General features: G+C 53.0%; 1 protein-coding gene across 1 annotated transcript in view; it reads right to left on the reverse strand.

Annotated features, from left to right (window-relative positions):
• LOC104538533 (otoferlin-like) overlaps positions 1 to 15,270 on the reverse strand; it is a gene marked incomplete at its 5' end in the record, with an annotated part of 19,682 nt that overhangs the window by 1,137 nt on the left and 3,275 nt on the right. The window contains 13 exons of the mRNA XM_010181766.1: positions 277 to 529; positions 1,939 to 2,037; positions 3,709 to 3,797; positions 4,472 to 4,614; positions 5,294 to 5,454; positions 5,919 to 6,089; positions 6,615 to 6,742; positions 8,449 to 8,586; positions 9,096 to 9,230; positions 10,213 to 10,337; positions 12,370 to 12,436; positions 12,530 to 12,664; positions 13,488 to 13,517. Of these exons, the coding sequence (XP_010180068.1) occupies positions 277 to 529; positions 1,939 to 2,037; positions 3,709 to 3,797; positions 4,472 to 4,614; positions 5,294 to 5,454; positions 5,919 to 6,089; positions 6,615 to 6,742; positions 8,449 to 8,586; positions 9,096 to 9,230; positions 10,213 to 10,337; positions 12,370 to 12,436; positions 12,530 to 12,664; positions 13,488 to 13,517 (1,674 nt within the window). The remainder of the gene's footprint in view (positions 1 to 276; positions 530 to 1,938; positions 2,038 to 3,708; positions 3,798 to 4,471; positions 4,615 to 5,293; positions 5,455 to 5,918; positions 6,090 to 6,614; positions 6,743 to 8,448; positions 8,587 to 9,095; positions 9,231 to 10,212; positions 10,338 to 12,369; positions 12,437 to 12,529; positions 12,665 to 13,487; positions 13,518 to 15,270) is intronic.

Below are 15,270 nucleotides of genomic sequence, written 5' to 3' on the forward strand. Positions count from 1 at the left end.
CCTGGTAGGAGAAAAGGGAGCAAAGATGCTGACACCCCCCAAAATGCAAAGTCCTTGGTTGGAGGTGGCATCTCTTGCCCTGGGGAGCAACTTTGAACAAGCTCTGGGAACTAAAATGCTGATATCTACAGCAGCAGTGGAGATGAGGGCTCTCATCCTACTTGCAGCATCTAAAGGGATTTTGGGACTTGAGAAGCAGAGGTTTCCTGCTCCTATATAGGCTTTGTCCAGCCCTGGGTTCTCTGTGACTGCCCCATTGCCCCATCTCTGTGGATTCTCCTTCTTACCAAGGAAATCATCGGCTGAGAAGTGGTCGGCATCCCAGACCTGCAGGGTGAGGCGAGCTGGGATCTTGTACTCGGTCTCGTCCCAGGAGAACATGGACTCCTTCTTGGAGATGACGATCTTCTCCTCCGCCATCAGGTAGTCGAAGGGGAAGATGTAGCGCCAGTTGAAGTTGCCTTCGCCGGTGAGCGAGTGGTAATGGACGTCCGTGTCTTGCTTGTCTTCCTGTTGACCCTTCAGCCACCTGAAGGGTTGAGAGGGGTGGGACGTGTTTTGGGAGGGAGGAGAGGGCACAGGGCCACCCTGTCCATGCAGCCAGGATGGACTGGAAGGACCTAAAAGGTGTGACCAATGGGTTGGGGTTGCTTCAATGACCGTGGCAGCATCTCCAAGAGGCAGAATGGGCATGGGGAATGGGGATTGAAGAGCAAGAAACACAAGAGAGTCATCAGGGGCCCTTCCCTGGGTAGGAAGATGTTCAAAAAGTGGACAAGGAGCATTGATGGGGCATTAGGAGCAGGTTATGGTTGGACTTGATGCTCTTAAAGGTCTTTTCCAACCCAATAATGCTATGAGTCTATGATGGGAGGGTGTCCCCATCCCACCCTGGTGGGGTGGACAGGCTTTGGAGACCTTCCCACTCCACCATGGGGTAGTTTGACCATAGTCCATGCAGTGGAAGCCCTGTTTGTCCTGGTCACTGTGGGCTCCCTGTGCCAGGACACATCAACCTGAACCATCAGGGGTATTTAGGATTTGCTGCAGGGGTGGTTTCTGCTGACCCCATCTCCAGCAACTGGGGCCTGAAGTGCCCAGCTCAGGGCACTGCATCACTGGAAACAGTGAGATCCCAGTCCTGCTGCCATGGGAGATGGGGTGGCCGTTCCCACCTTGCCATCGCGTGGACTCATACCCCCAAATTTCTGGCTCCAGTGAGCAGGATTCCCAGGGCAAAAGGGACATGAAGGATGGTTCAGCAAGTCTTTAATGGCTGTGAATGCCCCTCAACCCATTTCTCTGACCAGCCAAAGCATCTCCATGCCCCAGGGTGCTCTCAAGTGGGTTTTTTTGTGCATCCATTTGTCCCAAGACAGCAAAACAGACCCAGTTTTTGGAGAGCAGCATGAGGTGCAAGCAGAGGAGACCTGGTCTGAGCTGGTGAGGATGCAGAGGAAGCACCGAAATCATTGCATAGTCAGTGACCAGCCTGAAATATCATTGCATGGATGTGAGGTCCCATAAGGAACTGGGCTATGGGCATGTATGGGTCCCCTCATCTCTGTACGGGTGAGTTTTGGAAGGGGCTTTGCCCTACTGCTGGGTGAGAGCAAAGTGGAGATGGGAAGCAACCATGATTTGTGTCCAGATGCTGGAACTGGAGGCTGCAGGGCTGAGATGCCAAGCGGAGTGGATCAAGACAAGCTCAAAAAGTGGAAGATCTTCCAAAACCACCTCATGGGTGTTCCTGATTATAACCCACAGCTCAAAGCTGGGCCAGGCACACGTGCAGCCAGGAAAGAGGTGGAGAGGAAGGAAACAGCACAGAAGACAACAGCAGCGTTGGTGCTACCTGACCCATCCACCCCATCCCAGGTCCAAAACCACCCTGGGGACCCCAGCAAGAAGCAGAGGAGGTAGCCACGCTGTACCTACCCCCTGACAAAGATGTCACTGGATTTCTCGCCCGTGAAGTAGTCGTCGTCCTCCAGGATGACCTCGTCCGTGTTCCACACAATCACCCTCAGCTCGTATCTGGTGGGAGGAAGGGACACGAGGAGGTGAGGCACGGGGAGGACAGTAATGGGGTGATGATGCCAGAAACCAAGGCCAGGCACTGAAACCACAGGGAATCACTCAGGGATCTTCTCTGAGGGATCATGAGGGCAAGAATGGAAGGTGGGAGCTCAGGTCAGCCCAGGCAGAGCAGAGCAGCATAGGGAGCTTTACCTCCCTCTGCTCTGAACCTCTGCAAGGTCCAAGCCGAAGCCCAGGCTTGGTCTTTGGTAGATTTGTGGCTAAAATGGGCAAAACAGCCTAAGTCCAGCTCTCTTCCTGGTTTACCCAGGACCCTGAGGCTTCCTGGCCACGTTGGGCTTGGTTGGGAAATTTGGTGGGAGTGGGTGGAGGAAGAGCAGAAGCCAGACTCCTCTCAAGATGTGGATGCAACGTGAAAAGGTTAGGGAATGGTGGCAGAGGAAGGCAACCTCATGGCCATAACACATCCCTAGAAGTACCAGGGAGCCCTACAGACAAGGGGAAGGGATTTACAGCCCTCTTAACTCATCTCCCACTGGCTGAGCCCAGCTGTGGGACTCCTGCCATCTCCTCCAGCCCCCCCCTGCCTGCACCCATGGATGGAACCTCATGGCCATAACACATCCCTAGAAGTACCAGGGAGTCCTACAGGCAAGGGGAAGGGATTTACAGCCCTCTTAACCCACCTGCTTTGGCATCTCCCACTGGCTGAGCCTGGCTGTGGGACTCCTGCCATCTCCTCCAGCCCCCCCTGCCTACACCCATGGATGGGAGCTTAAAATCCCCTGGCCCCCACCTTTCTTGAAAAAGGCTGTCTACCTTCAAAACCTTCCCTTCAGTCCATCAATTGGAACATCTCAGCTCCAACTCATGGGTCATGGCTGTCCTGGGCTGCTTTCCCAGTCCATGCCCTTGGCCTCAGCTTTCCTGCAGCTCCGTGCTTCTCCTGGTCAGGCCCCACCTGCAGCCCACTGGGATCAAGGGACATTCTCTCCATCCAAGCCATCATCTGATGGGCATCCCACCAGGATCCCCACTGACATCCCACCAGGATGCCCAGTGCCATCCCCATACGCCAGCTCTGGGGATGGGAAAAGGGATCCGGGGACACAGTCCTTGGAGGGCTGCTGCAGGAAGAGATGTCTTTCTTCTCTCTAAATGGGTTTCAAGAGGACAGGGTGGGGTGGGATAAACTCTTTAGGACACTGCTTGTTGCCTGCTCTGTCTTGCTTGGATTGACCAGCGCTGTCCCAGTAACCTTCCCTGCCATAGGCTCTGGCCATCACCACCTGGAAAGGTCCCATCCAAGCTCCTCAGGGCTGGTGTGCCCTGGGCTGACCCTGCTCCTTGCTTGGAAAGGGCTCAGGACTGGTTGCACTGGTCCTGACGAACTGGTCCCCTGTTCTGGGGACTGGGTGACAATTTAATTTCCTGGTCTACACAGACCAGAGAGATTTGGAGCTGCATGGGATGGAAGAAGGGGATACCACCCCTCAGGAGCATCTCTGGAAGGGGAAGACATCACTCAGTGTCTCCAGTCTTGGGATCTCTGGAAATGCCAGCATTGGTGAGGTACCCAGTGATGGGTGATGGAGCAGCAGCGGGAGAGGGGAGGAGCAGGGCTCCATCCCCAGCCTCCAGCTCCCCCTTGGCTGAGAGGTTCCTTACTTCTTGGGTTTTCTGGGAGAAATATCAATGGCGGGGCCAGGCGCTGGCATGTCCATGGGGAACATGTCCACCCACATCTCCAGGCGACCCTGCAAGGTTGAAGAGGCACAAGTCAGCTCTCCTTGTCCCTGCTTGCCACCCACCACTTGGCAGCATCCCTCCTCCCAGCCCCTCTTGCCCTTCCACATCAGTCTGACTGGTTTGATTGGATGTTAGGAAAAATTTCTTCCCCAAAGGGTTATCAGGCCCTGGAAGGGGTTGCCCAGGGCAGTGGTGGAGTCACTATCCATGGAGGGGTTCAGAAAATGAGGAAATGAGGTGCTCAGGAACATGGTTTAGTGGTGGACAGGTTATGGTTGGACTTGATGATCTTAAAGGTCTTTTCCAACCAAATGATTCCTTATGGGGCAAGGCAGGGCTCCCCACACCATGAATCCTTTGTCAACCTCTGCAGAAGAGTGTCCCCTTCATGGCATGGGGGAGCCAGGGGACCAAGGGGGACTTGGTGCAGGAGGTGAACTGAAGATTTCATCTGCCAGGGTCAACAGGGGACTCTCAAGGGCTGTTGATGCCCCATTGCCACTCTTTGTAGGGTGCCTTCCCCACTTCTACTGCCCATAACAAAGTGGATGTCCTGGCTTGAGTTAAATAGAGTTCTCTAGTTGTGGGTTACAGCTGGTCAAGCCCAGCCAACATCTCTGCTCCCTGCTTGGAGGCTCTGCAGCGTGGGCTGCCTCCGCTTCTGCTCTGGGGCTTTGAGGACCTGCTCGATGCCCGGCTTGTCAGGGGTCAGCAGCGGCCGCGTCTCCACGTGCTCGGGGACCAACTTGCAGCCGGCCCGGGGGATGTCCTCCCAGTGGCGCAGCACGGTCAGGGCCAGGTGTTCATCCGTCTGCTTCTTCTGACCTGCGTGGGCAAAGGGAGGGCTGAGCTTGGAGAACTGGGCAAGAGACACCAGGGACAGCAACCAACCATGTTCTGCTACCCCTGCTCCCAACTGCCTACCAGATACTCCTCTCCATTCCCTTTTCTACCCTTTGTCCTTTGGCCAAAGCTTCCCAACTCCTCTCTCTTTTTCTCCCCTCTCATTTACAGAAGGTCCAGGTCCCCTGCATTATCCCAGGCTGAACAAGCTCCATATCCATTGACCATGTTCTCCTCCTCTTCTGCATCCCTCCTGCCCTGCCTTCATCTTTCTTGAGCACACGTGAGTGTGTTGGGACACCACCATGGCTTGGGGGCGCATGGCCAACGGCTTCCTAAAGCCAGGAAAGACCAGGGTGAGCTGTTTTCATTGCTCCTTGGGCATACACCACCAGGGGGAACTTTTCAAAGGCAGCTTTGGTGATGCTGTGCCATGGATGTCCATGAGTGATTTTGAGAGCAACCCACTGGCCTGGGTTGTCTGTAAGACTCTGTCTAACTGGTCACATACTGGAAGGTGCATTTAAGGTGGTGGATGGAGAGCGATTGCAGTGCTTCTTTGGGCTGATAGGGCCACTATATCTGTCTCAAATCCTGGATGATGAGGGGACAACCCAGACCCCTGCTCCCCTCCACAACCTTCATCCCATGGGACAGGTACCATTTTCATCCTCAATCTCCGTGGGGCCGGTGAAGACCCTGTTGGCAACTTTCACTCTTCCTCCTGGCCCAAAGTGGGGCCCGTCCACCTTGCCCTCTTTGCACAGCTTGGACAGGATCTGGGAGGGCTTCATGGGGTCACGCCAGGTGTTATAACCGTGTCTGGGAAGAGGAGGGCAAGGTCAGTGAAGTAGTAGCGAGATTTGGAGGAAATGAAGTGATTTTGTTCTCCCCCCTGTCATGAAGGACACAAAATTCCCAGGGGAAGGATCTGAGGCAGAAAGCGTGAACCTTTAAAGTGGATAAGGTCCCTCTGTGCCCCCAACTCTACACTTTGATAACACCCTTCCACCCTAAGCCCTTTACTCTGTGCTCAGATCTGAATTTCCCATTGCAACCCACTTGACTTTCGATGCTCAGCATTGCTCCTTTGGCCCTGCTGCTATTTCAGGTCTGGTCTCACCCCTCTACCCAGTCCCACCAGTGCCCTGGGCTCTATACAACCCACATCATTGCTGCCCTGCTATTGTCAGGCAATGAAAGAGGGCGATTCCTGCAGGAGGTGTAGGCTTGGTGTAGAAGATAGGTCCAGGTAGAAGGACGGGCAAAGAAAGCTTTGCTCGTACATGGAGTAGGTCTGTGACACCCCACACGTAGCTCGGTGCTTGCTGTAGTAGCGGTTCTCCAGGTCAATCTTGGTCTCTCCAATGAGGTCATCGGTCCCCACCAAGTCCCAGTCGTACACGGCCACCGTCAGCATGGACTCCATGGGGAAAGTGGCCTCGATGTCAAAGGATCTGGGCCATGGGAAAGCGGTCGAGAGGAAAGAGAAAAGCTGTTGAAGGATTTGGCTGCTACTCAAGGCAGACACGTGGGCGAGGTGGGTCTGCTCAAGCCTGTGGACAGTGTTTAATTTGCATCTACCACTGTAGGAGATTCGAGGTAGGGGGTTTAACTAAATCTGTAGATCCAGCAGCTCCACACAGGAGGTGGCACATGGCAATTGTTTGACCTGGATGTCTCAGTAGCCCTGAAACAAAGGGCTGGAGAGCCAGGCCATACTCAGTGGCGTTCAGGCCTAAGGATTCCTAAAGTAGGTACTTAATTTTGATCAGATATGGCTGTCTCTTAAACACCCTTTACTATATTGGCCAAATGAGGATGCTCTACACTGCTCGGAAGGAAATTTCTGTGTGGTGAGTCCCATCTTTTGAGCCCAAGCAGGAGCTGTGGGACGTGTAGGTCCAATGGCTGGCAAGCTTGGCTTAAGCTTAGCTCACCCTTTCCAGGTGCAGGCAGGTAACAGGGCTGGGGCAACTCACTTTCCAAAAACAGGGTTCAGCTGCTTGGAGATGTAGTTCTCCTTGTCTTTGATGTCAGTCTTCCCCAGCTTGATGGCGATATAGGGGTCAGCTTTCCCATTGATGTCAGCTGGGTGAAGGTCCGTGGCCTGTAGAGAACAGATGAGACACATCAGTGCTGTCCACAGCAGCAAAGACTTCAGGGATGGCCCCATTCTGCACCCCTGTACCATCTGGTCTTGCATGCTTGACTTAGCATGCAGCTAACTGCTTTGGTCACCCTAAATAGAGTACCTTGGTTTAAACTGGAGATAACCCTGCCTTATGTCAAGCCCTGTCCCAGTCTGGGGAGGGGTTGGGGCTGGCCATGTCCCCTCAGAGACATAATCACAGTCTGGCATCTCTAGATTGGACTAGATTGATCTTCTGAGGTCCCTTCCAATCCCTAACATTCTGTGATTCTGTGATCTCTTTCATCAGCGGAAAGAAACCGGCTTCTCTACAGAAAGATCCAGAGTAATAACCTGACTAAGACGTCAAGAAGACTTCTCTTATTCTCTTCACTCACTGGATTAGGGCTAAGGGTCTTTGGTTTCTCCCCATAAAGGGGGCAAGTCTCCCCAGGCTCTCCATGCCCAGTCTCCATCACAGCACACAACAGCAGATGCCCACACATTCAGCCAGCCCTGATCGGTGGTGGTGCTGGTCAGGCTGGTGTCTACCATGGTAGCCTGAGTCTGCTGGTGATGGATCAGAGACTCATTACCCCATTAGGCAATGGGGTGCAGAACCAGGCCAGTGGGAAATGTAGCCAAAACTGGGTTGCATTTGTAAAACAGTGGGACAAGGTGGTGACAAAGAGCAGCCCAAGTGCTTCTAGGAAGGCTGAGCTCCCTCTCAAGTGCCTGGCTACTGTACCTCACTCCCATGTTTGATGGTGACTAGTGTAGGGGTCAGGAAAAGACTTTTTCCAGAGCACATCCCATATAAAGTCATGTGCACGAGCTGGGTCACATCAATAATCACAGTGCATGTTCAAGGTGCCACCGTGCCCTTCAGCCAGGTCTGCGAGACCCTGCCAGCTCCTATTCTGCTCTGCAGTGAAGCATCGCTGAGCTGCTGTGGCTATATAAGGAACCAGGACCTTGTAGTCCGGGCTAACGCAAATTATTCACTTGAGTTGAGCACTGAGCTAGACATACCAGTCACAGAATCACAGAATCCCAGCATGTCAGGAGTTGGAAGGGACCTGGAAAGCTCCCCCAGTGCAACCCCCCCAGAGCAGGATCACCAGAGCAGTCACACAGGAACACGGCCAGGGCTTTGGGTGTCTCCACACAAGGACACTCCACAACCTCTCTGGGCAGCCTGGGCCATGCTCCAGAACCCTCACACTCACAAACTTTGGCCTTAGCTGCAGCTTGAACCTCCTGTGCTCCAGCTTGGGACCATTGCCCCTTGTCCTGGCACTGGACATCCCAGAGCAGAGCCTGGCTCCTTCCTCCTGACACTCGCCCTTTCCAAATGGATCCCCAGGAATAAGGGCATCCCTCAGTCTCCTCTGCTCCAAGCTCAAGAGCCCCAGCTCCCTCAGCTGCTCCTCAGCAGGAGATGCTCCACAGTCTCCATTCTACACCCTAGAAGAAAGGTCTTGGGAGCTGGCAGGAGCTTGGATCTGGCATGCTCTCAGTGCTTGGAGCACACTGCTATGGAGACACCATTCAAGTCCCCATCAATGAGCTGCTTCAGTCCTCATGCCCTGAGAGCTAAAACCCAGCATCCCGCCAGCTCTAGGACCAGATCCTGGATGCGCTGTGTGGAAGGGAGCCTTACCAGGCTGCACAGTGATACTCACCCGCACGATATAGACTCGGACCAGCACGTTGATGGGGTCGTTGCTGGGGATCCCTTGGAACATGCCAAAGTTGGGATCGTACCCCGCCTCCTTGGTGATATCATCAGGTAGCGGCACTTTGTAGACACAGATGGAGCCCTAATGCGAGGGGGGACACAGACCAATGAGAGTCCTGCTGCCCAGGGCGTCAGGGTGACCAAACCGATCCCAAACCACCCTTCCTGAGGACCCAGTCAATAGCCTTGTTTCTAGGCCTGTGCTGGAGCAGATAGATGAGATCTGGAAGATTCCTCCACTGCACAAGCACCTCTTCAGGGGTTGCGACCACAAGCAGAGAAATTGGACAAAGGGAGGACAAAAGCAATGGGAATAAATGGGTTGACAAGGGATAGGCCAGAAAATCTGGGAACTATGACATGAAACACTACTGATTTCTATGCTCCCAAAGCATCTGACCCTGGTTAAGGTGGGGAACTGGCCTGCTCATCTCAAAGGTCAAACCTGGCAATAACAGGCTTTGTCTGAAGGGAGCTGCAGCTGGGTCAATGTAAATTGGTTTCTATTTAATCCAACCCCTTCCTACTAAAGCAGCTTCAGCAGCGAAGCCTGTTGCCCCTGCCCAGGCCCAATTCAGCAACCAAACTCACTTTGAACCTCCCCACTATCCGCTCTTCTTCGGTGGCGTTGTCATCGTTGTCTCCAATCTTCCCACGGAGCAGGTTGAAGGTGTGCAGCCAGTCCTCGAAGTTATCAAACTCTGTCTCCAGCTCTTTGTTGAACACCTGAGGTGACAGAAAGTTAAAGGAGGAGAATTACGTAAAAGGAAAAAGAAGGTGAGGAACAGATACGATGACATGGGTGGTCACCCTCGAGCCAAGGCAACTCGGAGGGAACGTGGACACCTCAGCTCCTAATGCCCAATTCTTTACAGAATCACAAAATCATTAAAGTTGGAGGAGACCTCTAGGATAATCCAGTCCAACTGTCAACCCAACCCAACCACGGCCACTAAATCATGTCCCCAAGTGCCACATCTACACGCCTCTTCAAGAAGGGAAAGGATCCCCAGAGCCATTGGGTTGGACCTTGATGCCGCAAGCACCTCCTTGAACTGATAATGTACTAGAGGAAAGCTTAGCTTCATGGGTAAGGTGGCCGTCCCCATTCTGTGCAAGACCCAGGTTCAAACCCCTTCTGAACCCCAGAAACACAGACAGCATTAAGCCCAATAAACACCATGAACCACAGCCCATCCCTGTCCTGAGTCCTGGCTGGACCAGGCATTGCCAGGCTGGAAAACTCTCACATCCAAGCTGCCCCACGGATGACCCCACCCCAGGGCAACCCCTTTTCTATAAACCTTGTTACATCTAAACATTTTAGACTGGATATTAGGGAGAAATTCCTGGCTGTGAGGTGGTGAGGCCCTGTCCCAGGTTGCCCAGAGAAGCTGTGGGTGCCCCCTCCCTGGCAGTGCCCAAGGCCAGGTTGGCCGGGGCTTGGAGCAGCCTGGGCTGGTGGAGGTGTCCCTGCCCATGGGGGTTGCACTGGGGGGCTTTGAGGTCCCTTCCAACCTGAACCATTCTATGATCTGACTCCTTCAAACTAAGGAGGGAAGCTTTCTGCCCCAAGGCACATCGTATCTAGGGTTAGATACCCCTCACATAGGCAAGGTGCCTCAAAATGGGGTTGATCCATCCTGCTCTGATCTCCATGCTGCCACCAAGCAGGCAGGGTCTTCTCCTCCCCTGATGGCACACGCACCTTCAGTTCGTCAATCTTCTGCTTGTTCTTCTTCTCGGGTTGCTCAGGGGCTGACGGCTGCTTCTTTTTCTTATCGTCTTTGGGTGCCTTGGACTTCTCCTTGTTCTTCATCTGACTCTTGGAGCCTTTCATGGGAGAGTCATCAAGTTTGATTTCTGAGTCCGAGGGGAAGCAGCGGGGAGGGAGGAGATGGACATGAGGATGAGGAGGGATGGGGGAGACAGGGAAGTGGGGTTGATCAAAGTCCTTCAAGCAGGAGAAGCATGAAAGCTGACAGCTGCTACAGCCTGCAAACCCCACCCCAGTCCTCTCCTGTCTTTTCTTGACTCTGGCCATTGCTGTCCAGGTCATGGCATTTCCAGGAGCCCAGAGGTCTCTGTGCAGGGAGCTTCCAAAGCTGACCTGAGCAAAAGCCATTTGGAGAACTACAAAATATGGACTGAGAGTGCTGGGCTCTGGCTAGCTTTAACAGCATTGTTTGGTTGGAAAAGCCCTTTAAGGTCATCAAGTTCACCCATAACCTGTCCACCACTAAACCATGTCCCCAAGTGCCACATCTTGAACCCCTCCAGGGATGAGGACTCCACCACTGCCCTGGGCAGCCCCTGCCAGGCCCTCAGAACCCTTTCCATGAAGAAATTTCTCCTCAGATCCAACCTCACCCTCCCCTGGCACAACTTGAGGCCATTTCCTCTCGTCCCATCGCTTGTTATGGGGAACAGAGCCCGATCCCCCCTCGCTACCCCCTCCTTTCAGGAGCTGCAGAGGGGATAAGGTCTCCCCTCAGCTCCTCTTCTCCACTTGAACCCCCCACCTCCCTCCTTGCTCCCCATCATTCGGCTGCTCCAGACCCCTCCCCAGCTCCCTTGCCCTTCTCTGCAAGAACAGCAATGAGGAGACCTGATCCTGCCCACAGCATCTCCTTTTTTTCTTTCTACTGGAGACTTTTCCTGCTGTATGCAGCCTGGAGAACAAAACCCCGGCTTAGGTATCACAGAGGGGACAGTGCTTGAGCACCAGAGCACAGGCTGCTGCTTTTAAAGAGGAGTTGTCCATAAGCAGCTGCAGTAACAGGTTTCTAGGGTCTATTTGGAGCAACCACCAGGCAGGGACATCAACTGCACTGGGAACAGGCTGCCTGGAAAGACACCTTCAAAGAAAACGTCCCCAACCACTCTACAATCCCCATCCCTCACTGGTCTGCCAACTTTCATGGATGGTGGGCAATGTGAATGGGGACAGACAGATGGCAAAGACTTAACGTGGAAGAGGAAGGAGGAAGGAATTGGGAGCACCAAGTGGAAATGGATGCGTTGCAAAAGACAAAGAAAGCAATGGGGGACACAAGACAGCCCCCAGCAGCTCAGCTGTGACAGCAAACCCAGAGAGAAGCTCCTCAGAGTTGTCTCCAAGCTCAACAAGACTTGACCTCATCTCTCTTGTGATACAAGGACCAGTCTTCCAAAAGAAACCAGGCTCTGTGTTTTTCTCAGCTAATGGATTTTGTATGGCCTGAGCATCACAGCAACCCATGGGGATGTGGGACATACGGAAACCATGGGTGTGACTCCTCCAAGCCCCACTGGTGGGACTGGCAAGGAGCCTCCAGGCTGCAGATGGACAAAGTCACCCTTGACCAACATGTCCCAACTCTCCTGTATCCTTGGCCCACATCTCTCATAGTACAAAATTCATCTCACCCAACTTTAAACATCTGCAATGCCCCATCTGAGCTACAGACCCCTGACTTCCTTCAGAGAAAAACATATCCAGGGAAAAATTCATCTTATTGTAACAGAGTATTGAAAATAGGTCAGAGAACTTGCCCTAAAAGTATGTCTTTTTCTTCACGGCCTGTGCTAGAACAGCAATTGAGGAGGCCTCTACATGCAGCTAAAAGCACTTGGATTAGATGAACCCCTGGGTTAATCTTCCCTTGCAAAACTGGAGCAAAATGTTAAAAAATAATTTTAAGCTGCCTACAAAATGAGGATGGAAAAATCCCATGAAGGTGACCTAGAAGTATCTGTTGGTGTGCTCAACCAGCTTCAAGAAAGCAGGAGAGCGGTGGCAGGCTCTGAAAGTGATACCCAAGTACCAAAAGGAGTCTTGACCCTTTCCCTGCCGTGCTCCCTCTCTCCTTTACAACCTGCTTACCCTCCATGATATCCATTTCTTCCTTCTCCTCCGCTTCTGCTGCGGCTGCTTCCTGCTGCCGGAGTTGCTGGGGGAGAAATGAAGCAGAGAGTGGGCGCTAGAAATAGGAAATGTTTTCCTCTACCACCCCTACATCCACCCTCCTCTGCTCTGCACCCACCTCCTTCATCGTCTCAATCGAAGCAAAATACTTGGACCACCAGTCCAGCATGCTCTCGTCCGGCTCCTCCTCTTCTACTTCCTCTCCTCCTCCTCCTTTCTTCTTCTTTTTCTTTTTCTCCTTCTCTTCCTCAGACTGCAGGGACAAGGGAAGTAAAGACAGAGAAGAGGAGGGATCATATGGAAGTGAAATGTCTCTTGAAGAGCCAAGGTGGTGGGTGAAGCACCTGAGAAGGCAGAACCCTCCAGGCTGGGTGGCCTCATTAATGCTTTCCTCTCCTTTTACAGCTGCAGACACTGAGGCATGGAGCAGCCAAGGAAGATGCCCAAGGCTCCAGAAGGACACAGTGTCAGAGTCATCAAATCCCAGACTGGTTTGGGTGGGAAGGGACCTCGAAGCCACCTCAGTCCAACCCCCATGGGCAGGGACACCTCCACCAGCCCAGGCTGCTCCAAGCCTCATCCAACCTGGCCTTGGGCACTGCCAGGGAGGGGGCACCCACAGCTTCTCTGGGCAACCTGTGATGTCCCAAGACATCCCCTTCTTTCCATTATGCCTTTCATCCATGTGTATCCCAGTCTACAGCACATGAATTTACATGCTTGCAATCCTCCCTCTACCCAGAAAAGTACCCTGGGTCCAGCTTATGGTGCCTTTTTGCAGCTCTATCTGGTTGTGATGAGAATAACCAGCATCCTTCCCACCTGCCCTGTTCCTCCTGGACCAGCTGGGTTGAGAGATGTTGGCCCAGGAGAGCTTCCAAATCCACAAGAACCAGGCCACCACCTTATCTACTGATGAGATGATGATGCTCTATCTCTGCCTTGGGATGAAGGGATGCTGGTCCCCACCTATCTTGGGTCTGGTGAGGATGCATGGTCCATTGAAAGCCACACAGAATGGTTGGGTAGGGAGCAGAGGGTTGGGAGCAGGGATGCAGAGCGGATCCATCACTTACCACATCCACCTTGACCACGGCATCGGAGTTCTGCCACCCGGGGTGGAAGGGAACAGGGAGAAGCAGAGCAGGTTAGCAGCACAGCCTCGGCCGAGTACGAATACACACTGGCACACGCTGGCACACGCATGCATCAGAAGTCACAGGACATCTCCCCAAGGATGAAGGAGCTTGCATGAAGAGCCCTGGCTGGGGAAGCTCTGCGTGATGTGAGAAGCTCAGAGAGATGATCTCAGAGAAGAGGAGAGGTGGAAATGAGCACAGCATGAGTAAAAACCCCTTCCACAGCAAAGGAAAGCAGATGATGAAAAATGATTGGGTTTTTTGGTTTGGTTGGTTGGTTGGGTTTTATCTGCACCAGCCTCTAGAGGAGCAGACACATAGAAGATTGCCCTTAAAGTATCCTCTGGCATGGACACAATGCGTTGCATGAAGCTGCATGAGCAGATGTACGTGATACAGCTTCTAGTGCACATAGGATGAACTCTACGTATAGGTGCACATATGAATGCACCAGGGACCTTGTGTGTGCATGTACGTGTCTGTACAGGTGTGCTCGTGAGGCTTAGCACGTACCACAGCCTGTCTGTGAATGTGCACATGTGAGGGGCCATACATGTTTGGAACTCATGCCTGTAGGCACGTGTGTGTGCATGTGTCCTGGTTTGAGCTAAACAGAACTCATTTTCTATTCAGTGATTTAACTTTTCAGCTCAGTCTCTTCTCAGTGGCTGAACTTGCTGAAACCAGCAGCATGGTTTTCCAGACAGTGTGATAATCTCAAGGCCACTGTCTCACCATGGGTGCCGTGTCTACACCTACAGGGAGGGAAGTGGACCCAAACCTGCCCAACCAGGGATTGCATCCCACACACGCCACACTCAGTGCAAAGCCCAGGGATCACCAGGGTCTCCACCCTTCCAGCTTGGGCCCTTCCTTCCCTCTCCACCCCTGCAATGGCCCAAGGCCCAGCAGACCCTGCTGCTTCGCCTGCCTCTGATCCTGAGCCCTGTGTTCCTGCATCAGCTCCCACTGCTGCTGGGTCCAGACTGGGACTTTTCCAGTGCTCCCAGAACCTCTGGTGACATCATCGTCATTAAGGGAGGATTTTATTTTGGTTTTATAGATATATCTGTACATATCTGTAGATATTTCATTATTTTCCTATTTACATGATTATCCTGCAGTAACAGTATTAGTGTTTTATTAAATCTGTTGTTTTCTTTTCCAACCCATAAAGTCTCTCTTCCTTCTTCTCTTTTCTCTTTCCTTCTGGGGAGGGCAGAGGGGTTCACAGAGAGCATCTGGCCAGGGTTTAGTGGCCAGCCCAGCCCTAAACCACAACAGCGTGCGCTGCTCGTCTGGGGGGTTGTGCGTGTGTGTTGCTGCAAAGGGCCTCCCACAAAAATAAACGTGTTTCTTTGTGTGGAGGAAGCTCTGGAGCAGGTGAGTATGAGGAGGAGTTGAAATTCCTGTTCTGGGCAAGAAAATGGGCCCAGGCACACTCACTGTGTGAGCTGATGGGGATCTGATGGGTCACTTGTGTCTGCACTGGTCACAGACAGGGATGGGGTTGTGCTCATGGGTGCTCGTTCCCATCTGAGTCTTTTTGAAGGAAAACATAAAGCTGACTGATTTCCATAGCCCAGAACAGTCCTCTTCTGGACAGCAAGCACCAGCTGATCTCAGCCAGGACAGAAAGAGGCCAGTTTGTAGGGCTGATGATGACCCAAAGCTCTTCATTCCAGGCATGAACCCAATCCTGTCTTGAGAAGGACAAACG

The sequence above is a fragment of the Mesitornis unicolor genome, unplaced genomic scaffold (genome assembly GCF_000695765.1).
Source record: "Mesitornis unicolor isolate BGI_N332 unplaced genomic scaffold, ASM69576v1 scaffold3463, whole genome shotgun sequence".
Classification (NCBI taxonomy): domain Eukaryota; kingdom Metazoa; phylum Chordata; class Aves; order Mesitornithiformes; family Mesitornithidae; genus Mesitornis; species Mesitornis unicolor.